Here is a 23,999-nt window from a genome sequence, read left to right on the forward strand (position 1 = left end):
GCAGAACATAACTGGCGTGCCAACTAGGGCTGCCCTGTAAGCGCCCTGGATACCGCACGGGCAAGGCATGCTGGGAGACGCGGTTCCCATGGACGCGGCTGAACCCAGGCCCAAAAAATGAGGCAGAACTAAGGGGGAGTTAGGATGGGGCAAGCATTCGCTGCCACGGTAACCTTTCTGATTGAGTGCTGACTTGCATTGAAAAAACCAGGTACAGGTAAAAGAATGTGGCACGCTTGGCACTACATGACATGAAGGGTTGGCAATGGTTTATCATTAATATTTAGCAAAGCGCTAGCCAATGGTCATATTGTGCCATAATTCATTAATTGCTTTGCATCCAACTTGTCCTGGCATTTCGCTCAACGAGAACGACTTCACAAAGCCAAACACTGCAGATCCACAGCAGGCTGGAGAGCGGCAGCTCACGGGTTAAGATGCGCGGCGTGCAGAAACTGCCTGATCTGCCTCGCGGGGGTCTTCTTTATAGAGCTCTCCTTAAAACCAATATTTTAATGGCCTCATAAAGTATTACTTTCTTTCCATGATAAATATGACCGCCCACCGCCAGGAAGAAGTGTGTCCTGCTATGGTGCTCATTACCGAGAGAGCTCTGGGGCTTCCTGCTTCTCTCTGTCTTACACACACACACACACACACACGTACGCACTCTCACACACATACATACACACGCACACAAACTCACGCACTCACGCACGCACACACACACACACACACACACACACACACGTACGCACTCTCTCACACACACACACACACACACGAACAAGCACATGCACACACACACACACACACACACACACACACACACATTCACTGTCTCTCTGATTCTCTCTCTCTCGCTCACACACACACACAAACACACTCACACACGCACACACACACATACACACACACACATTCACTGTCTCTCTGTTTCTCTCACACACACACACTAACAGTGTAACTCAATATTGTACACTCAGGCAGCAGCATAGGTCCACAAGCAAGAGGAAATGAGAACACGGCATTAAATTCTTTTCTCATTTCTTTGTAGGAAAATCCGTCCTGTTTTATCACATTACAATTCAAGGGAAAAACAATTTAGAATCAGTTCCTGAGAGAAAAATGGTGACTATATTTACATTGCTGAAAAACAGAAATTTTCCTACAGATGATCATAATTGTGAAAATGTAGTACATTGTGAAATATAGTTGCCAATTTCTCAAAAACAAATGCAATAGTAAGTGCATATTCTTAATGTATACAATAATAACCAGACACAGCAAAAGCAATAATAATAATAATAATAATAATAATAATAATACCCCTTCAGTAATATTTTGTAGATTAAATAAGGTAAACCCTTATGAAAACTACAAATATAAAAAGTAAATTCTGATTTTTTTACAAGGCCAAGGAGGAGTCCTCTGATAAAAAGCACAGCACAGTGTGATGGCTCTGTAGTGTGTTGATTACTGGGGAAGGTGTTGGTCTTCACTGGTCTCATATACTGAATGTGCACACCATGTACCTACTGCGAAGGATTAATGTCCAGCTATACAAAGAAGCGTTTTTGAAGAAAATTAAATTGGCTACTGTGCCCTCCAGTGCACACACACACACACAATTCTATCATATGTTTACATGATCAAGGAAATCTGGAAATGTTTATATATATGTATGTATATATATATATATACATACATATGCAGACTATTAGGAATGTAAATGCCGTTCAGCATTTGATGCTGTACAACAGCGCAATACGCGCTCTAAAACACACACTCCTTTTCAGAAGCCTTCTCCCCCCTTTCTCTCTCTCTGCTGGTGCCGTCACTGGCTGCTCGGAGACGCCACGTTTTTTTTCCTCCTTCCTCCTTCCTCTTTTTTTTTTTTCCGTTTCACTTATTTATTTATTTCCAACTAATTAAAAAGTTTGCACCGACAAAAACGCGCAAAAGGATGCATTAGCACCTAGTTTACACCCCAACCCCCCCCCTCGGCCCCCCCCCCCCCCGCCGCCCCCCCCCCCTTCCCCCCGGCCGATGGCGCGCGCGGCTGGGCTCCAACTCCGCGACAGCGAGCGACGTGTCGCCGCTGCGGCGGGATTCGACAAACCCAGACGCTCCGGCTGTGACAGGTGCCCCTGACACCGCCGCCGTCCCCCCATCCGTCCGCGCGCGCCGTCCCCCACGCAAGTCCCCGACGGCCCCCCCACACCCCCCCACACCCCCCCACCTCTCCTGTCTCTTCACACTCACTCATTCCGCTATCTCAATAAACAAAAGACACACTCTGGAAGCCACCGGTACGGTTTCTCCCCTCTCTTTCGCGCGTTCTGTTCTTTTAAAGGAGAAGACGCTCCTCGTCTCCCATGAATGGGGCCCTTTCATGCTAAAATAGGCCTGTTTACTCCACCTAATTTACTGGCCCATTTTCTCTGATCATTACTGAGCAATACCAGCACCCCCCCCCCCTCACCCGCCCCCCCCCCCCACCTCCACCCAAGCATTCCCTATCCCATTTCACTCAGCATTCTCTTGCTGAGCTGAGTGTCCCAGATTTGTGTCCAAACTGATCTGAGGCTTACTTACTTACACAAACACATGGCAAAATTGATTCTTTTCTTTTCTGTCGTGGTTGTCAACTCCTCCCGTCCCCAACCCCCCCCCCCCCCCCCCCCCCCCCCCCCCCTCGTCCCCCACAAACCACCTCTCGCACTGAGTAACGCCAAAAACTTCAGAAAGAGAAAGGCCGAACTGGGCCCAACTGCCATGTCTGAGTCTTTTCAAAAATGCTTTCTGTCCGTCTTTCTGGTCCTTTAATGCTTTCACGCGCTGATACGTCTCGTACAAATGAATGTGATTTTAAACTGCTTTTATTTTAAAATACGGCAAGATTATTTCTCTGTACAATACAGTCTGAATCCGCATCCATTTGGATCAAAATCCATGACCTCAAAAATTCAGATAATCCACGGTTAAATTTGAAAATATTATATGTGCAAGTGATTAAGTTATTTAACGATTCAATATAAAGAAATAATCACGAATACGTGAAAGAAATAAATAGCAAAAAAAAAATCGACAGCACAGGATGGCATTAGGCAGTTTTTTTTTTTTCTCCTTAATTTTTTTTCCTTCCATACGTTAAAAAGACGCGGCCGCAGCGGGGTGCTCGAAAAGCTGGAGGGGAAAGTATTCGTTTAAAGCGAGGGAATAATAAATTTAAAAAAAGAGCGAGGAAGAAAGGATCAGAAGGAAAGAGGTTGGCAAGAGACGGCGTGGCGGTTTGAAAAAGCTGGCACCTTCCGCAAGAGAGCCACGGAGGAGGGTGCCAGGAACTGCCAACCGGCAACGCCACTCATTCTCTCCCCTTTTCCCCCCTTTTGTTACCGTCACCATTTTTAAAACCGAGCGCACTTCTTATTACTGTCACTCATTGTCCCTCCGCACAATGACATCAGCCGTAAAACCCGCAATTTACAGCAGCGTTTACCTCATTATTTAATATCCCGCGCTGGCAAAACAGAGTCAAAACAGAATGAAATAAAAAAAAAAAAACAAAACAAAAAAAAAAAAAACGGGGCAGAGAAATGGAGTCGCGGTGGTCGGCGGGGGAAGAGCGCGAGGTGCGGAGGGGGAACGGTGCGGAGGGGGAACGGCGTGGCGGTGGCGGTGCTGTCGCGGTACACCGCGGGTCCGCCGTCCTCTCTCCGCGGTTAAAAAAACAAACAAAAAAAAAAAAAAACACACAGGCCTGGGGAAAAAAGTGCCGGGATCCCCCCATCTCCGCTTCCGCGGGACCTGGCCCGGAACCCCGCTCCCGTTTCTCTCTCTCCCTCTCTGAGAGGCCAGGCCACCCCTCCTGTGAGGGTATATGGTTTTGGGGACAGACAGATTTCATGCTTGGCGCCTGTACAAAAAAAAAAAAGGCTAAAAGAAAGCAGGCAGTGAGAAGACACCGTATTAAGACAGACAATACGCCACTCTTCTGCTCTTCCCCCTACCCTGCCTCACACTCTGCTCCCCCATCGGCTCTCTGTCCCCCCTCCATCTTACCAACATTTCACACAATACGCTCCAAATGAAATTCTTCACGTACGTACTGTATGTGCAGTCAATGTCCAATATGACATTCTTAACAATAAAGTGACAACTCCTCCCTTTGATGAGCCTGACATCTTCTTCACTAATTTTCATTTTTTTGAACAAAATATACACATATTTATATTGTGTATAATGTATATATTTATGTATATATTTAAATATATACATTTGAAAAAAAAAACTATATATATGTGTGTGTGTGTGTGTGTGTGTGTGTGTGTGTGCGTGTGCGTATAAATGTGTGTGTATGCACAATACACAATATAGGATACAAATTATTTTGCTAGTCATTTAAATAATATAGCATAGTGTTGCAGTTACAGTCATTGAGACTGACTCAATTATACATGAAGACATATGGAATTATAAATTTACAAAAACCTATGCAGTGCTAATTTTAGACCTTGAAAAGAAAATCACTCACTTCCTTTTCCATGTTTTTTTTTTAAATTTTATTTATTTATTTTTTTCAGAAACTGAGGCCAAACAGTCTGCCCTTGGTTATGAAAGGACTGGAGGTGTCCTGGAGACGTGAGGCTTTCCAGAAAATGACGCCCAGCCCGCCCTGGTCTTTCCCTCTTACCGCATGATATCTGTATTTCCCTGTTTCTCTGCGCACAGTTCGCCAGTGTCATGTGAAGTAACAGTAACGGAAGACCCGGTAAAGTAGGAGTGGGGGGGGGGGGGGGGGGGTTCGGGCAGTGTTGGGGGGGAGGGGGAGGACAGCGAACCCTTGGCTTGTGTTCGAGTCTTTCATCAAGACTCCGGAACTCCGATTTCAATGGAATAATCTGTTTACCAGGCATTCCACACACTCTGCACCCCAGCACAAAGGCAAGGAGAGGGGGGAAAAATGCTTTTCCAAATCTGACAAAGAGCTCCCCTCGCACCCACCGCCGAAAACGCGGAGCCGCCAACAAAGCCGCGTCCGCCGCGGAGGCGCGGGACTAACCCGGCGAGCTCGGCCCCAAAGTGAGCGCCGTCCCTTTAACCGCAACCGCGCGGTGCGTACGTTTATAAATGTAACCGACTTTTTTCTTCTTTTTTTAAAATTTTTTTTTTACACTCATTAAATAAACGTGGTTCCCGCCGCGCCATTCTGGAGCGTTTCTCTGTCGCTCCCCCCGTGGCCCGTGCCAGAGCCCTCTTTTTTTTGCGAGCGGCGTTCTGTTCGCGCTCCAGAATTACGCAGTCTGTCCAACGGCCAAGAAAAGAAGCCTGCGCTCTTACAACGGTGATGTCTCTGTCTCTCTCTCTCTCTCTCTCTTTCATTTTACACACTTGTGTAAACCATGCTCTCCCTTCATCCCCGTGTCCCAGTGACACCCACTCATGATGGCGAAGTCACCCGCCCTAAGACCAAGACCTAAAGCAGGGTATCCTTCCCTCTCTCTCTCCCTCTTTCTCTCTCTCTCTCTCTGCCGATTCCGCCGCAGGTAAAGCCACTGTGAGTGAGGCCGCTGTCCCCCCCCCCCTCCCACACCCCCCCGCTCCGAGTTACAGCACGCCCTGTCCGTTCCAGGCCAAGTCCGCTTCGAGCGGGAGAAGTTTTTTCGTTTTTTTTTTTTTTTTTTTTTTTTTGCAGCCATCGCAGACCAATTCCCACAGCGCACTTTCGGGCTTTGGGGGGCGGTCCGACTCCCCGGGCCTGAAAACAGGCGGCCGGCCTTTCATCCCCCTCCATTTTTCTGTAATCAAACCGCAGCGCGGAGCAGCCTTACTTCACTGACGGCGCATGCAAAGTCACCTGACCTAGTGACATCACCGGAGCCTGCGAACACTCAGGAAATGACTCATTACGGTTTATCTCTATGAAAAAAAAATATATATATATATATATATATAATAAATAAACACAATGGAGCTTAAAGCACCTGGCGCTCGCTTGTAGTCTCACTGGTCATTCACTCTGTTCAAAGCCAAACCTTTTTTTTTTTTTTTCATAAATCAAGGAAATCGTTGTTTTTATAAATGCGGGCACTATCAAGTAGCTTCAGCTTAAATCTGAGCCGTCTGCCGCAGTCTGCCTGCACCTCAACGGCAGCGGGTCACGGAGTTCACTCCACACCAAACATGGCAGCCCTCAAATTTTTTCAGATCTCCCAGAGAATGTCTTCAAATTTTCTACGCAAGTCAGATTGGGAAAACATCTTTTTGTAATAGAAAAATAATGAGATTTAAGAATAAATGCATCCAAAGTGACCTATATTAGAATAACTAAACTAAATAGGAAACACACCGTACAAAATGGGAATTTCCCCGTCTTTTTTTAAATCTGCCTTTAAAGGGTCATATCAACGGTCAAAAAGATACTTCTAAAGACCGTTATAAATTCCTCAGAAAAAAAAAAGGCATAATATCTACACACAAAATGACAACTAAAACAGCCATTTTTTAATAAGGACAGACAGGAAACAGCAGACTGAGCTGCATTATTTAAACACCACAGAGGCAGCAGCCCCTTCCTGATACGCTCTGGTATTAAAATACCCAATAGCTGGTGTCACTGATGTCAGCCACTCTATCCGAGAGTGCTGCGCTCCCAACCGGCAGCCATTATGGCTCAAGCAATCGATAGCTTCCGAAAGACTGACACCGTCACCCAGGAGCTAATAATAAACCTGCTGTGCTGCGGTATCAACGGCTTTAACCAAACTGCCCCCCCCCACCCCCCACCACCCCAGAACACCTACACATACACGTACACACACACGTACAGGCATACACACAAACGCGTACATTCACGCACATGTACACACGCACACACGCGCACAAACACACGCACATACACACGTATACACACAAATACAAACAAATGTCCACACATACACACACCCGTAGACATACAAACAAACACACCCATACACACACACACACACACACACACACACACACACAGGCTGCCTGCTGGCTGTCTTATTTGGGCCTTTTGTTTGTTTGTTTGTTTGTTTGTCTGTTTGCTTTTATTACAGATGGAAAGGGGAAGAGGAAGGTGGGTTACTGTTGCTACAGAAAGGAGGGATTCTTTTCCCGCTTCGACGTCTTCGTGGAACGCGAGAGTAAGCTCTTCAAGATGAGAAACACTGACACAAGCCAGAGTTTCCCTGTGGCCACCCTCTAAACAAAACCAGAAATCTTCCGCGCACCAAAGGGGTTTGCGATTTTTTGCCAACCGGGACAATTAGCGTTCAGCTCCTTCGCTTTCCATCTTTATTTTGCCATGTAAACAAAGAGAAGTCGGGGGGGGGGGGGGAGGCCACCCCTCGACCAGCGACGAGGAGCGCGATGCTCGAGAGGAGGCTGAACTGTCAGCACTGAAAGCAAAAAACAGAAGAGAGAGACGAAACCGAACGAAACAAAACAAAACGACACGGACATACGGACAGACAGACAGACAGACGATGAAAAAGAACTACCCGCTCGCTGTCTCACAGGCGGCGATGAATTACAGGAACGAAGGTTTAAAGAAAGTAAAAAAGGAGGCGAGCAGAGGACTGGCACGGGGTGGCGCAGCGTAGCCGCCAACTCCGCGCAGCTTCTGCGGCAGGAGCTGGCCCGAGCCGGGGCTATTTGGAGGCAGATAAAAGCGCCGGTACGCGCTGGATTAGCCAGATAAGATAAAGCGCGACTGCAGTCCAGATAACGCACCGCACCGTACGGCACAGCGCGGTGACGCGCGCTACCCCCGCGCAGCGCCGGGCGCTAACGCGCGCCGTAACCCAACCGCACAACACGCTGCGCTCAAACGCACGCGCCGCCGCCGCCGCCGTGGCGACGGCGCCGTGACAACAGCACACCGCGCTCAGCCGCGCCGGTTCTGTTCTGTCTGCGTGCTGTGAGCTCACGGCGTGCTGCACCCCTGCACCAACGCTGACAGAAACCCAGGGACGTATAACCGTGGCCGCCACAAGAACGGCTCGCCCCGCCCCGCACCGCCCCGCCACGGCGTCCCGGTACCGCAGCCGCCAAAGCCGCTGTCCGCCACGGCGCGCCCCCGCCGCGCTCCGCAGGGGAGCGCTACATCATCACCAGGCGCCGCCAGCGTCCTCGGTCACACTGCGGTGTCACATGACTGCCAGGACCGGTGCCCGATCCATCAGTGATGACCTCACCCAGCGCAGGCCCTGTAACACTGTTCATTACTGCCGTGATTATAACTCAGAGTGCCATCTGCTACAGCTAACAAAAATAAAATAAAATAAATAAATACTCAATCGGGATTGAGCTGGCATTACCTGAATTGCTTATGAGATTTTATTTCATGTTCAAAATAATTCAGTCCGGCTTGTTATGTGATTTGAAAAGTTATAAGATAAAGTTGCATTGCAACAAAGCAAACACTGCCTTGTAACTTATAATAGCAGAAATATTAACATTAAAGGAACTGAATTTAAATGCGCATTATAACAATAAATTAAATAAATAAATAAATCTCACAATAATTCTCAATGATAGCAATGACAGTTCTATTATACTATAGAGCAAAATATGAAAATAAAACTGAATCTAAACATACTGTAAAATATTCCCATATACACAAATCTCCACAAGATAAATATAGCTGATTCTGTACTTAGAACTTACAACAAAAAATGTTAAATATGTTCAATAAATAAAATATGTGGGTTTCTTTTTCCCTTTCAAGGTTAACCTGAAATGTCAGAGGAAATAAAAGATATAACAGCAAGCACACATAATTACACTCGCATTGCTAACTGGTATTTTTATTACTCAACCTCTGCGCTCAGCCCAAAAAGACAGCTGTAATTAATCTGTAGTAAAGTTTGCGTATGCGCAACATTTTAAACATGTGCGCTTGCACCCGTACACGTGCGCACACACGTGCACTGCGCGTTCTCCTACACGGCTCTAGTTACTCCCCGTTGCCGGGGAAAGCGCGTGGCTGTGCCGGCTCTCACCCCGAGCTGCGGGTACGGAGGCTGGCGCGCGGGTAGAGAGGCTGGCGCGCGGGCAGACGGCGGAGCCAGGCTACAGGCCGAGGTGCCCAAACTCGCCGCTCGCCTTTCAGACAGCGCTACCAGGCCAGCTGCCACCCAGCTTACCAGCGCTGCACTGTGCAGATCTCCCAACAAACACACACATGCACACACACACACACACACGTACACACACACACACACACACGTACACACACACACACACACACATACACACACACATGTACACACGCATGCACACATACACACACACACATGCATACACGCACACACGCACACACACACTCACACACACACATACACGCACACACACACACACACGCACACATACACACATGCATACACGTACACACACACACACGCACACCCTCACATGCATACGCGAACACACACACGCATATGCACACACACATACACACACACGCACATATGCACACTCACTCACATGCATATGTGCACACACACACACACACACATGCACACATACACATACACACACACACACACACACACAAACACACGCTCACACACACACATACAAATATACAAATAGCCTGTACAATAATATTCATACACTGCAGCACACTCAGTCTAGTATGGAAAACATTGTGGTAACATAAAGCTAAATATTTTCTGCAGATGTGTGCTTTTTTAAGACATATTTTGTATTAGTTTGAACTCCCTGCTGCCTGCAAACCATGCCCTTGTCTGCTTTTGTTTTCTTTTTTTTTTTACACAAGTGTGTGCGAGGAGGGAATAAAGTTCAGCAGCACAACCTGCACGTCATTTAAAAATATTTCAGCAGTCAGACAAGCGCCGACGAACACAGTGTTTGCAAATGAGCGTATTTGTGATTGTGTGTGTGTGTGTGTGTGTGTGTGTGTGTGTTTGTGTCACATTTACACATACTTTTGAGTACTTATGAATACATGCGTTTGTACGCTCGTGTGTTTGCCTGTGCGTGCGTGTGTACGCGGTCGTGTTTGTGCACGCGTGCGCTCGCACGTTCGCGCGTCTGGGTTCACTGACCTGGCGTGTGGACGAAGTAGGCCAGGTACAGGTCCAGCTCCTTGACGGAGACGCCGATGTGGTGGGGCTGGACGCACAGGCCGTGGTTGGAGCACTGCGGCGACTTGACCAGCCGCTCGCCGTCGGTGCTCTCCAGCGGGCTGCCCTTGAACAGGATGACCATCACCAGGTCCAGCCGCCACACCTTGTCGGCCTGCCGCAGGCAGTCGATGCGGCGGATCTTGCCCTTCTGGTCGGGGTTGGAGAGCACGCAGCAGGGCGGCTTCTTGCCCGTGATGGTCAGCACAAAGTCCTCGCGGAACTCGGGCCGGATGTCCTTGCGCAGTTTGGCCAGCAGCCGCGACGCCCACTTCTGCTTGATCTCGGGCTTCTCGCCCAGCAGCTCGTCCTTCACCGCGCGCTCCTCGTCCTTGGACATGCGCTTCTCGTGCTTCTTGAAGTACTTGCGCTTGCGGGCCTGCAGGTTGAACCAGGTGTAGGAGAAGGCGCGCACGTGGGGCAGCAGGGCCTCGATGAAAGGGTGAAATTCATCCTGCAGCGGAGGGAGGGAGGGATGGAGGGATGGAGGGAGGGATGGAGGGAAGAGGAACGAGGGACAGGAAACGCGGTTCATTTGACAGTGCATGGAGGAAATACTGCCGTGTTGTCAAATTATAAATAAGACCAAAACGGAGCACCACGAGAAACATATTAAAATATTACATGTAGATATATGCTGTTCATTAAACATGCAAGTACAAATGTTAAAGAAAGGGATGCAGTTGTAAAAACAAATGCACACGGAACTACAACCACCGAAGCTAAAGTACAATAAAAATTAATTTTACATTATAAATAGGAAGTAGATAATAACCCAGAAATTAAACAAAAATTATGGTCTGTAAATAAACTACATTTCTTTCGCTGCAATAATTGTTATCGTACAAAAATGCAGTATAAATTATTAACACTTTTCGGTCAACAAAATTCAAATTCAAAGATATTTAAAATTTCAGATATCACCTATCGAACATGTCGGATTTGAAAATAAAATCAATAGTAATTAAACAAAAGAAATTTAAACAATTAAACAAGAAAAAAAAAACCCAGACAGAGTAGAACACTGTATTTGACTATGCATATAACAGTAAAAACTCCCTCCGCACTCCCACAATACCTGGCTACTCAGTAATGTGTCACAGAGCCTAGACCTTACGAGACTGCAATTCTGCCACATACCCTTAGCAGCCCTACCGCTGCAAAACCCAGGTCAATGTGCCCTGCCAAAAGTCCTGCTTCCACCATCTTAACCATCTGCACCTTCTTCTTCTCTCATCGCAACTTGTACCTCGTGTTTAACCCCCACGCCCCCACCCCCTCCCCCAATATTCCAATATTAACAAAGACAACAACAACAACAACAACAACAACACCACAAAAATATTGCAAATGGAGGAGATACAGACAAGCCCGGTAGTTACCATTTTGCACTCTCATCATAAATTCAGCACGTCGATCGTAAACAAAAAAAAAAAAAAGTCTGCTGCACCAGTTCTTTGCTTGTTTCAGCCACTCAAGACCAAAAGCTGCAACTATTACAGAAGGTTCAGCAGGGATAAAAACGAGAGAGAGAGAGAGAGAGAGCTAAGAGAGGACAAAAGAGATGTAACAGTGGCAAAATGGTAAAAACTGTCCAGCAGAGGCAGAAAAAAAGAGGGAAAAAAAAAACAAGAGACAGGCGAAAGGGGACACAGCACAACTCCAGAGCACCGCTGACAGCACGAGCGGGAAAAGACAAATTTTTAAAAAAAGAGAGAGAAAGAAAAAAAGAAAAAAAGTTGTGTTGTGCCCGTACCAAAAAAATTAAAATTAAAATTTGAAAAAATGTGAACGAAATCACTTAAAATAGAAACGCTAGTTTTTCGCTTTCATTTATATATATTTAAATATATATGTATATATTTTTAAAAAAATAGCTAATAGAGACACAAAAAAAGGTTGGCAAAGCGGTGCGTGGTATTTGCTCAGATCTGTGGGCCCAGCGCGAGACTCACAGGGAGAGCGGAGCGGAGGACGGGGGGGTGCCGAGCACCGAAAGTGGAACAGAAAAAAAAAAAAAAAAAAACGAGAGAACCGAATCGGTGTTGGACGAGCGTGTGCGACCGCTGGCAGAGCCGAGCGCAGCTTCTTTTTCCCCCCTTTCTCTCCAACTCTATCGCTCTCTTCCTCTCTCCACGTTCTTTCCCTAACCATTGCCCGAGCCTTTGCCAGCGCGAGCAGGGCCCACCTATTTGGCACCGAGACGCCAGCGACTCAGCCAATGCGCTCGCTTCGAGAGCGGAGGGGGAGGGAAAAGGGAGAAAGGGGGGGGGGGGCTGTTGGTGGAGAGAGCGAGAGAGAGAGAGAGAGAGAGATAGGCAGAGCAATAGCGAGAGAGAGAGAAAGAGTGAGAGAGAGATAGTGTGCAGTTCATACAGAAGGCACAGAATTTGCCAAATTGACAAGTTCCTATCTAACGCACAGGCAAAGTCCAGAGGATATTAATTTTATATGCACCAATCCCAGCTCCCCCCCCCCCCCCCAGCCATCACCACCAGGGCCACCACCATCTCATCTCTCCACCCCTCCCCCCTCACCCTACTCCCCCCACCCCCTCCTCGCATTACACCACCTTGGCACAGGATGGCATGAGAAAACACAGCCCCAAAATCCCACTAGACCCTCAAACCAGCAGCTGCTCCCGGATTTACCACACAAACAAAGAGGGGTAAAGAAATATCTCCCCCAAATACACCCAAAAAAGTGCCCTGTTTCAAAATTCTCACACACACACACACACATACACACATGCTGTCATTTTATTTATATACATTAGAGGGAAACAGAAATAAAAAATAAAAAAACTAAAGTTCATAAGAAGAGAAAGAACTGAATCGCGGGGTGAGAAAATTCCAAAATCATGGAGGTGAAAGATCTGCCATTCCCAACGAGCCTGTACAAACGCAAATTTAATTTCGGCACAAGCAATATATTTCATCAGACACTGGTGCAATTCCATTTCATTCTCAAAACCAGGCTAAAAAATATTAGTCTACAGTGATATTTTATTTTACTCTATTGATTGACTTCTACAATCTGCACAAATTCTTTCATGGTTTATTTACATGGGGTGTTTTTTTCTTTTTTTTTTTTTACTTGTTCAGATGCTTTTGCTTTGTTTTCGAGATTTTTTCATTAATTTTTCACAGTAAAGCTGTTCTCTTCGGGCTTTGATATGTGCTTTTGAAAGCATCGGAAATCCCTTCTTTCACACCTGAAATTTCGTCCATTGCCCAATCTGATCTCCAGACACATGAGGAGTGGGTCTCTGTAAATTCACTTACAAGGAGGGGGGGGGGGATGCTATCCTACTGCAATCACCAGATCAAACTGCAAATGCGTCCAACCGGCCCTCAATCCCAACATTACACAAAAACACAACCAGAATAACAATTCCTCTCCTTAGCTGTCACCATAAACGCTGCACATTTGTTTCACTGCCTTCACCACATTATGGCTTGCTATGGCGTGTGTCACAGATGACATTTCCCAGGTTATTGGTGCAATGGCACAGAAGATCATTTTTTCACTTTTGGTTTTTCTGAATAAAGTCCTGCAGTGGCGCAGTGCCGCCCCTGACCTCCAGATGCATAGCGCACAGCCCTTTTGCGGAACATTTAAAGTTAATATTTAAAACACAGACTAAAAGACATGCAAAGACATGCATGCAAATTCATGAGTGAAAATGCGCCAAAAATGTTCACCACAGCGAAAATAGGAATATGAAAGCAATGCATTCGGATCATATTTTTCAGTTTCAGATTTTTGAACACAAGCACATACTCCCTGAAAATAAACTCTGTTATCTAGATTTTTTTTTTTTTTTGTTTGTTTCTGTAACGACTCCACCCTCCCAAAAATAAAAATGAACAAATAAAGGACAATAAATGTAACAACGTTGCAATAAAAGACTGCAATTTCATATACCCATTGGCTTATTATTGACCATTTGATCCTCATGTTTATTCCTTGCGGTGTGACAGCTACCCTCAGAACACTGTACAAAGGAAAAGGACGACCGTTCCACCAAAAACGACATCAAACCGAACACAGACTGAATGTTTTCCCCACCCCCACCCCCACCACGGAACTCCTGCTTTTTCCATCACCACAGACGGAAGCCAGTCTGGACTTAACACACACACACACACACACACATAATCAACAGCAACGCAGAAGTCGTGGAGGAGAGAATGAGAAGAGAAAGAATAAGAAATGAAAGAGAGAGACTGTAGATGAAGGGGGGGGGGGGGGTGGGGGGTGTGGAGGAGGCAGTGGGGATAGGGGGCCTTCCTGGCCTGGGTTAAAGGAGCAGAGGATGTCCCCATGAGGATTTCTTGGTGGGGACAGCATGGCCACCGCTCGGTGACATTTCCTGATGGCTGCTAAACCGCACACAAAAGTCACATCTAACCCCAAGTCAGACGTCCCAATAATCGACCGTGGAATAAAACAAATACACCTGTACTAAACGGACCGGGGCTGTGTGAGTGTCCTAGCATACACAATTTTTTTTTAATTTCAGTAAACATAAATATTAGGAACTGCAGATACTGTCTGCACGTGGCTCTCAGCCGGTGGAAATGAATGCAAATGCGGGACACAAAGCTCAGATCAAATAGCAATAGTTTACCCACTCACTCCACCCAATAGCATTTGAATGTAATGATAGCAATTCAGCGCACCACACCAGTAAAGCTGCCTGCAAGAGTTACCGCAGACAATAATTTCTTATTATTCATAATAGCTTCCTCAGATAATGTAGCAAATGTATCCCTTCAGCTGGACCTATTCGGCATGCTGATTAAACAAAAATAAATAAAATAAAAAATAAATAAATGGTCCTGAAGAAAGTGCAGTTTTCCAGATGTTTCCGTTTAATTGTTGCAACAAAGCACTTTTTTTTATTATTTTGGCACAGCTCTGGGTCTCCTTGACACCCTCACATTTAGACATAATTGCATAAATTACAAGACGCAGCATATACAGTAAATAAATTTTAAAAAATTACAAAACCTCTGCGTTACTTTGTTTAAAATGCTTCTCTAATTCTCGAGACGGTAGAGATTTAGTTTCCTTTTCAATGAGTGGGACACGAGGCTGCGGGTGCTGCGCTGCTCTCTTGGCTACTGCGATCCAGTGGGCGCCGCCGTGTTGCGGCGGAGGAGTCTCGCGGCGTTCATAGTTTCATACCAAAGCGCGCGTTATCTTCACAGGCCACTACGACTCTTAATCGTGACCTTTGTTCAGGCGAGAGGAAACTCCTCTTTCCTTTGCTTTCGTTTTTACAATCAGAGGAGAGTCGGTGAATGAGAGAGGGGGGGGAAAACTAGCCGAAAAAAAGCTATTTTTCCTGCCGCCTGCTACGCGACTGTTCATGGCACAACTGCCAACGAGAGAGAGAAAGGGAAAAAAAATATTGGACTTAAGATCAGTTCTAACTGCCAGTTCTAATGGACCAAAGACTTAAATTTCGCATTTTATTTCAGAAACCAATGTAAATAAGCATCTTCCACTGGTTCCCAGTCTCGTGCAGACAGCTTTAAGAATGAGTACACCATTTTCTACATAGAAAAATCTCACTCTGATCCCTGTGATAATAATGTAATTCTTTACATGACCTATGAATATAATGCTATAGTCGAGGACTTCAATGGATTCAAGTAGGCCTATGGAACAAATTTTCATATCGGCTGCTAAAAAGCTGTTCAATGGGTAAGAACGGATTTGTGCAGGTAGTAAAGCCTTGGACTTTGCACAAAACAAACACAATTGCTCAAATAAAAAGGGTCACACAATCGGTATGATCTAATTTCAAACGAGAGCACATTGATATCTGTTTATGAATGTTTGGATAACTTCGCCTGAATAGTACAAAAAAAAACTAGTAGAAAAAATGCGACGAGGAAATAAAAACTCTGCAAAATATCTCCGAGCAAGGTTGAGATTTATAATGGCAACAAAAAGAAAAACAGAACAATAAAAAAAACAGTGCAGATGGAAAATAAGGCGTTTCAAGGCCCGATAAATTTAGTTCTCCCAATGTACAGCCTTTCACCGTCTGCTCTGCTAGAGTAGTTTAAGTGCAGTGAAATTGCCAGCCTCTCTCACACTATAACATCAAGTAACCACAGCCCATATCGTCTGGAAAAATAACGGGGGAAAATCCTCACCTCATAGTGAAATGAAGGCACAAACGGCGCGAATCTCGGCAGGTATTACCCCCGTATATCACCCGCCGTGCATAGCTGATTTTAACGATTCAAGTCCAAAGTGAACGCAGCACGCATTGGCCCAAAAGACAATTTGCCTTTCACAGTTCACTGTGTTCAACGAAAGTGAATTATTAAAAATTTAATATCACCACAACAGCAAAACATTTAACAATCTGAAATATCACAAAACATGATGTTCGGCCAAAATGTAATCTGTATGGATCTCCTGCTTTTACTTTTTCAAATATTACTATGCGGCATTATCCTAAACGTATTTTCTTTCAATTATTTCTATTGTCTCATGGAGGAAAAATAAACGCATTATAGTTTTTATTCACTTACTCCATACTCCACTATCAAATTAATATTATAGTAAAGGTGACACTTTAAGTGAAGAACTAGGCCTTAATTAAAAGTTATATACAAAGACACAGGACATTCTACAAAGACATTCTGACATATATTGAAAAGGAGACCAACATAGCATACAGTTCTAGGCTGAACAGAGCCGCAGAAACGTTTGGAACTGCCTTGAAATCATGTCCTGCACGAGGCCCATTTGTACTACTTCATCACCATCATAGGCAAAGTCAGGGCAAAATTAGTAACAGCAGTAGTACATCTAACTGAATGTGGGGGGAAAACTGCTACACAAAACAGAAACTTTATTTTAAAACGCTAATCAGCAAGATATATATTTTATTTTAACAAGCAATTCTTTGTAATAATACCCATGTGGTGCCAGATCATGTGAGGGGCCCAGAATTAATTTGAGCCCGAGTACAGTTAGAATGCCTATTGTTATATTTATAAGACTCCTGACTGCAGTGGCAAATTAATGGAGCAGTATAAGTTTCAAAGCACGAGACCGGCATTTCATACTATAACAGGTAATCTGCCATAAGCTCTTCCTCAACATCTAAGGCAAGTTCAACCCTGACCTCTCTTTGGTTGAATGCCTTGAACACACACCTGGATCGAGGTATTTCAGACAACAGCCTCACCTGTACATCCCCGATAAACTGTATTCTAAAACCGTCTCGTTAAAAGCAATTTATTCAGTAAATTACACTACCTTATGTAAGTCTATTTTATTGTAATATTAAACTGTAAATATACTTTGTTTTATATTGTTTACATGAAAAACATGAAATGTAATCACATAAAAGAAGGATAATGCACATACTTTTACTATCAAAACTAAGCAATGTTAAAATAATGACATATTAGTATGTTAACTTGGTATATACATGTAATTAGCCTACAGTTTTCACACCAAAATTACTTACACTATAGCTATATGATTTATTTAGAAATTAAGATCAGAATCATTAAATTCTGAAATCTTCTGGAATTAAATTAATCATAGTTAAACCTTGTTAAACTTCAATTTCACCGTGGATGCATGTAACTGAGTAGCCTGATATGTCTGAAAACATTTAACTATAAATGTTTCAGCTTGGATTTGTGAAAATACATTGGGAAATAATTTCTCGCTGTAAATAGCATACAATATGAAATGAAATATTCGCTAAATGCAATGTTGAAACAGTATACCCTAACGTAGTATTTCCTCATTGAAAGTGGAATTCAATTACAATTTTTGCATTTCACATTATTACTAAATAAAAACGTAAAACAAGAATGCTTCTGTTCTATCTAAAGCATTGGCCGCGCACAAAATAAACTGTACCTGACTCAGTAAACCAATGATGTTTGTTTTCTATTAGGAAATAAAGTTTGTTGCTCCAGACTAAAGTTTATTCGTGCAAAATCTCATGGTTTAACTTTCTGAAACTTTCGCAAACTCAACTCGTCTATAAACGGTGCAGGGCAAAGTACCGCGAGGCCATCGCCTAAGCCTATTTGTCTTAAAAGAAATGCTTCAGATGGCTCGCCGAAGTCAGACTTGTCAGTAGCAATTCATTTCGCAAGAAGTAGGCCTAGTATACCGTTCTAAAATGTAGCCAGTTTAAGGTGATGGCAATATTTATACATTGTGTGCTCCGTTGCAATGGTCCCAATCTCTCAAAGTACATATTTTACTGCATCGCCCTATGGATCTATACAGTAGGCCTCACGGTACAATTAAAAACTAAATCAGCAAAAGAATGAACTTGTTACGTAGTTACGAAAGGCCTTAAGAAAGAGTAGAGAGAGAGAGAGAGAGAGAGAGAGAGAGAGAGAGAGATGCATACACAGGAGAAACTGCAAATAGGCTCGAAAACGTCATGTTTTAAAACATTTGTTTTATATTTTGCACGAACGAAACGAAATTATAAGTACTTACAACAGTATTTATACGTATAATGATTATATCAACACTGGCATGCACGCCTCCATACAGTAAACGTATTGTCTGCCGATTTTAATCTGAAATTTTCGAGAATTGTATATTTAAATATTTTTCAGCATCAGGTAATACTAATTATTTCTTGTAGCACTGTTCAAGTAAAGTTTTTATTCATTGTTTATTTACAAGTACATTATAAATTACACATGAAAATAATTACATAGGTTATTGTAAATTTGTGCTTATTAAAATGCTAAACACCGTTAAAAAGCAAGGGTCAGACATTGGATGTGTTTTAAAATAGTTCTGACATGGAGTTTCACTCTTAACCAACCACTGGCTTTAATTTCTGTAAATATATTTTAATAAACAATATTACCTGTAACAAATACCTATAATTTATTAACCATACATCAAAGCTCAAGCCCGTATTACAGGAGAAACTCTTAAAAGCATTACACATATAAATAAAATAAAATCTGAATTACTTGACTGTCATAAAAATGTACATTTTCATTCTTGGATGACAAATGTACAGAGTGAAAAGACAAATGATCAAGAATTAGTACTCAAATGAGTCGGCTAGTCCTGCTAGGGGAAAAATTCACCAAATAAAAGGAAAATAATCTATATATAATACAGTACATTATTGTTATTGTATTTTACGTGTATATATAGCATTTTGAATATCAACTGACATGAAATACAAATGAACTGAAAAAAAGAATGAAGAGCTAGGCCTGTTCATGTTTTATTTGCGGTGTTCAGGTCCTCTTGCGCATCCAGTTTTTGATGTGAATACAATTGTAAGCGTGCGCTTACTTGTTCAAAATAAAATAAAGAATACATTTGTCAATAGTTTGCACGTTTGCAATAATAATATGAAGGACATCCTGCATGCCTAATAGCACTTTATGGCTGCGGCTGTTGCACGGTAATGTTGAAGCAAACTTTTTATGCAGGATGTTCTAAGTTCAACATCACGCTGGTATCAGAGAGGGCTATATACAGGTCCAACGTAGATTTCCAGATTTTGCAGCATTCCTTGTGCAGGTTGACTGTATAATTATACATTCATAATCCATTGTGTCCTTTTATGCAAATACAGAGAACACGATCTCTTCATAAAATAATGCATCATTAAGGACAGACCAGATTCCTTTTAAGTTAAATATTTGCAAGCGCTACCGACTTGGTAAGTATTATTCAGCAATTCATTTGAATTCTTAAACGGATAGATAAAAGTAATTTGTTTATTTTCTATATTTAAATCAAAGAGAGCTGAGTCAAAATATTTCTTCCAACGTTTAAACCTGTTTTGAGGTTTGCATGTTCCAAACGATTCTTTTATGGTACGCGACGTGTCTTTGAGAACTTCTTGCTGTTTCATAATTGAAAAAAAAAACTTTTATAGAATTGATATGATATATTGATACATGAGAATTGATATATGTAGTGTATTTTTTGAACAACAACTATTATCATTCTTTTAAAAAATGCACGATAACAGGAGGTATTGTTAGCAAGAGCCTTACACGTCTATACGTTACCCAAACTAAAAAGCTCGAGATACTAAAATGTCTTATTTTTCTAAAAATTAGACAATTCAATACTCAATATTAACTTAAATATATAAATCGAGTCCAATATTTTATAAGTGAATGTCTTATCTTTAGGCCTGATCAGTGAAAAGAGGAAAAAGACAAATAACCGCTATTGGAAAATTGTAAATGTGTGAAACTGGTGTGCGTTTAAACAGGGGTGTCAGCTGGAATTCTACATCTGTGCAGCAGGTTTTGAGATAACTGCGTCTGTGAATCTGGGCCCGATTCAATCCAACCACAGTGTGCTTTGTCCTTTACTTTGATCAACAAATTTAAGAAATTATAACCACATTTTTTGTATGTGTCTTACACAGTATTATGAGCTAATCTGTCACTGAGTAGAAAAAAGAAAACAAAAACTAAAGCACGTGCTTAAATTATTTCTTGAAAGTCAAGGACACTGCAATGAGACTGAAAAGAAGAACTGAATGGAACCTTAAAAAAAACAATATTGACCTAATTTAACACTTCTATTTGCGGACTGTACTAATGTTCAAAACACTGTCACCTGTGCCACATACACTGGAAACCAGACACAAGGACACTCGTTAAGAAAAACAAAACTGTAGAGGATTAGATTTCTGAGAGTGATATTGACTTATTGAAGACTGATGCTTTGGCCACAGTGATTCCAGTGATCTAGTACTTTCACAGCAGTTGCATTTTACAAATACTTCCGCAAAGACGGAAAACGAGGATTGGACGTTACAAGCCTCCGCTAACCCTGGGAATAAAAATGGTGAAGTCATTATCATTAGAACTGGTTGTGACCACGACGATAATCTTTTAACCACTAAACCCAGAGGAAAGCGCTAACTTTCCAGAGAGTTTTTCCCTGTGTTTAGATATGGTTTCTGTAGCAAGGAGTGCCAGGAAGAAGCTGGGATTTGTGGGAAATGTGGGCTTTAGGGTGTTGTTTTGATTAAGTCATGTGCGTATTTACATCACATACAATGCTTTATTTCCCGAAAATCTTTCATGTTTTTAATAACCTAGATGTTTCAATGCGTCTATATAAAGTGAGGCCAAATAACCAATGAAATTACAGAGCTCAGGGGTGATGTTAAGGTGCTGTTTATCAGTAGGAGAGCAGAGGAAGAGCACAGAGGCACTGCCTCTTTGTGTGCGGTGGAGCAGTAGCGGCTCTGGAGGGGCGACGGGCAGGTCGCTATAAAACCCTCTCCCTTCTTTTTCGGGAGGCCGAAAGAGAGGCGCGTCCGAGCAGAGGTGCGTGCGGACTCCGCACAGACGGGACATTTGGACAGCAGAAGTGAGCTGTGCCCTCCCATTGGTCCTTGAAAATATTTTATACAGAACACATTAATGTGAAAAACCTGCCAACATGTGGGTTTTATAGGGGGGGGGGGGGGGGGGTGGTCACCGAAAGCAGAGCTTTAATGGGCCGCACTAACTCTCCCCCTGCCAGGTGCCGTGTGCATAACAGACCCCTCCTCCAACCCCCCTTCTGCCCACCCCCCCCCCCCAGTCCAGAAAGCAGCCTTAGCCCTGGGTGTGAGCTCATCATAACCTGCCGGCATTGGGGCAGTGAACACACACACACACACACAGGCCCCTCTGACACACACTCTGCTCCTGCATGTGCGATTGCTCTGACATCACAGGTCCCATTCTGAATGCTCTCTGCAGCGCAGCCTCCTTTCCAGGGGCCCGGTTCATACACAGGTTACATGTGCGTGAGCATTTTATATCGAAATCATAAACCATTTATAGGTTTAAAAAAAAAAAACGGACTAAAAGGATTTTAGCTTTTAAGGTTTGTAACTCTCACACACGGCCATCACAAATAACTGACAAAATTGGCAGACAGCTCATTAGACAGCTGAGATGTTCACAAATTCAAATGGACTTCTCTTTAAAAATGTCTCTTTTCCGGTATGTAATGTAACAACAACAACAATTATAATATATTATTGCTACATAAAAGTCATCATTGGTTGTAGGTATAGCAATAGCACAATAATGAGCAGTACAAAACAGAACATTGTTTCTGCTTTTACACATTTTCAAAAACTACTCCTGGTTCATTGGCCAGGAGACAGGACACTGCAGAATCTGCTGCTTCTTCTTCTTCTTCTTCTTCTCCTCCTTCTTCTTCTTCTGGGAAAATGTGCTTGTGTGACACCAGAGGCACAGTGCTGTGCCAATTTTGGAAATAGCCAACCTCCTCAAAAAAGGGCATGGGAGACTGAAACGCCTATATGGAAATTCATTTCAATAGCTACATTATATTACGAGTTCGGTGGCTGGTGAGACTGAAGGGCCAGTCTGCAATAATAATTTTTAAAAACTTGCTTAAATTGGTTAATTAAAGTCAAAGTGGACTGCGGCTGCACTGACTCTGGGCCCCCTTATTAGAATTTCTATAGGTCTGAGACGCCGCAGAGCCAGGCTGGCGTCTTCTTGAGCGCGTGCCCACACAAACCGGGCGCTGCCAAGGCCCTGGCCTGCCCGCGGAGCGCGCTCTGCCTGGCCTGGCCTGGCCTGGGCGGCGTGGCGTGGCATGGAGGGAGAGGGGGGGACGGCGCGAGGACTGAGGGTCCAGTGTGCTGCCTGAGTCAGGCCCCCCGGGCGCAAGACGACGCCCCGCCCGCCTCGACGCTCCCGCGCACGCCGCCCCTCGTTCAGAAAGCGCAGCTAAACAAACACGCTAACCTGCGCCCGGCACGCACGGGTCGCACTGGCAGGGGACACACTGCCTGCTCACACACTGCCTGCTCACACACACCGCGGCGCAGATGCGCTAACGTCACGGGGCGCGTACCCACTGTGCACATTTTCGCCCCGCCGTTCGTACGCAGCGCACTACCGGTACGGACCCCGTTACGCACGCTTTTACTGACGGGTCTTCCCATCTCGCAACTCATTGTTCGATTTTTTTTTTTTTTAAGCGGCGACTCAACAGCGGAGCTCTCCCCTCCATATTATAAAGAAACAAAATCATCAGAGGAAGAGAGCATTTAAAAAAAAAAAAAATCTAATTTCCCACAGAAATGTTAAAAGAACAGCCAAGACATATACAGAGAACAGCATTGAACTTGCAGAAATGTTACAGAGAGGTAGTGCCGCGCTATCTTTGTTCTAATGTAGACCACCAAGCTCACAGCCGAAAGGCTTGTTGAAAGCAGCATCATGAATGCACAGTGCCCTACGGTTAGCTGCCTAAGGATATGTGGTTTTGCATGTCTTTTTTAAATACACACAATTGCATTATGAAGTTTTTTCCTCACGCACTTGTCTTTTTCGTGCGACACACCTAAATGAATGCATCGTGATCTTGCCTTCATAAAACGCTAACGTCTCCACCGTTTCAGTGTAATCCTGAGAGTTCCATACGCTCTGCACCTTTTGCGGTCACACTGAGGCAATTAGGAAAGAGAAGGGTGTCATTCGTATCCCTACTACATGATTAAAAACAAAGGGAGATCTAGCCTTCTCAGACTATTATCACTCCAGACTGAGGAGTTCTTTACAGGATAGTTTCCGGGCCTCACAGTCAGTCTTCATTTCTACATCCCTTTTTAAGCCCATTTTTTTTTAACTCGCTTGTTGGTCTCTGTAATTACCTTTTTTTTTCTTTTATCCACGTTACTTTTATTGTATACCCATGTTTTAAGCTGCTTCAGATTAATTTCTGATGAGGCCATGCCTGCTTGTTTTATCACTCTTTACTTTCATTGCACCTTTTGTG

At 43.9% G+C, this 23,999-nt stretch overlaps 1 protein-coding gene across 17 annotated transcripts in view; it reads right to left on the reverse strand.

Annotated features, from left to right (window-relative positions):
• LOC118220584 (nuclear factor 1 X-type) overlaps nt 1–23,999 on the reverse strand; it is a 170,899-nt gene that overhangs the window by 88,049 nt on the left and 58,851 nt on the right. For 15 of the 17 annotated variants that reach the window (XM_035404512.1, XM_035404509.1, XM_035404501.1 and 12 more), the window contains one exon: nt 10,101–10,632. In XM_035404512.1, the coding sequence (XP_035260403.1) occupies nt 10,101–10,632 (532 nt within the window). Of the gene's footprint in view, nt 1–10,100; nt 10,633–11,318; nt 11,428–11,560; nt 12,311–23,999 lie in introns of those variants that run through there. The other 2 variants (XM_035404511.1, XM_035404508.1) reach the window with 2 other exon arrangements.

The sequence above is a fragment of the Anguilla anguilla genome, chromosome 2 (genome assembly GCF_013347855.1).
Source record: "Anguilla anguilla isolate fAngAng1 chromosome 2, fAngAng1.pri, whole genome shotgun sequence".
Classification (NCBI taxonomy): domain Eukaryota; kingdom Metazoa; phylum Chordata; class Actinopteri; order Anguilliformes; family Anguillidae; genus Anguilla; species Anguilla anguilla.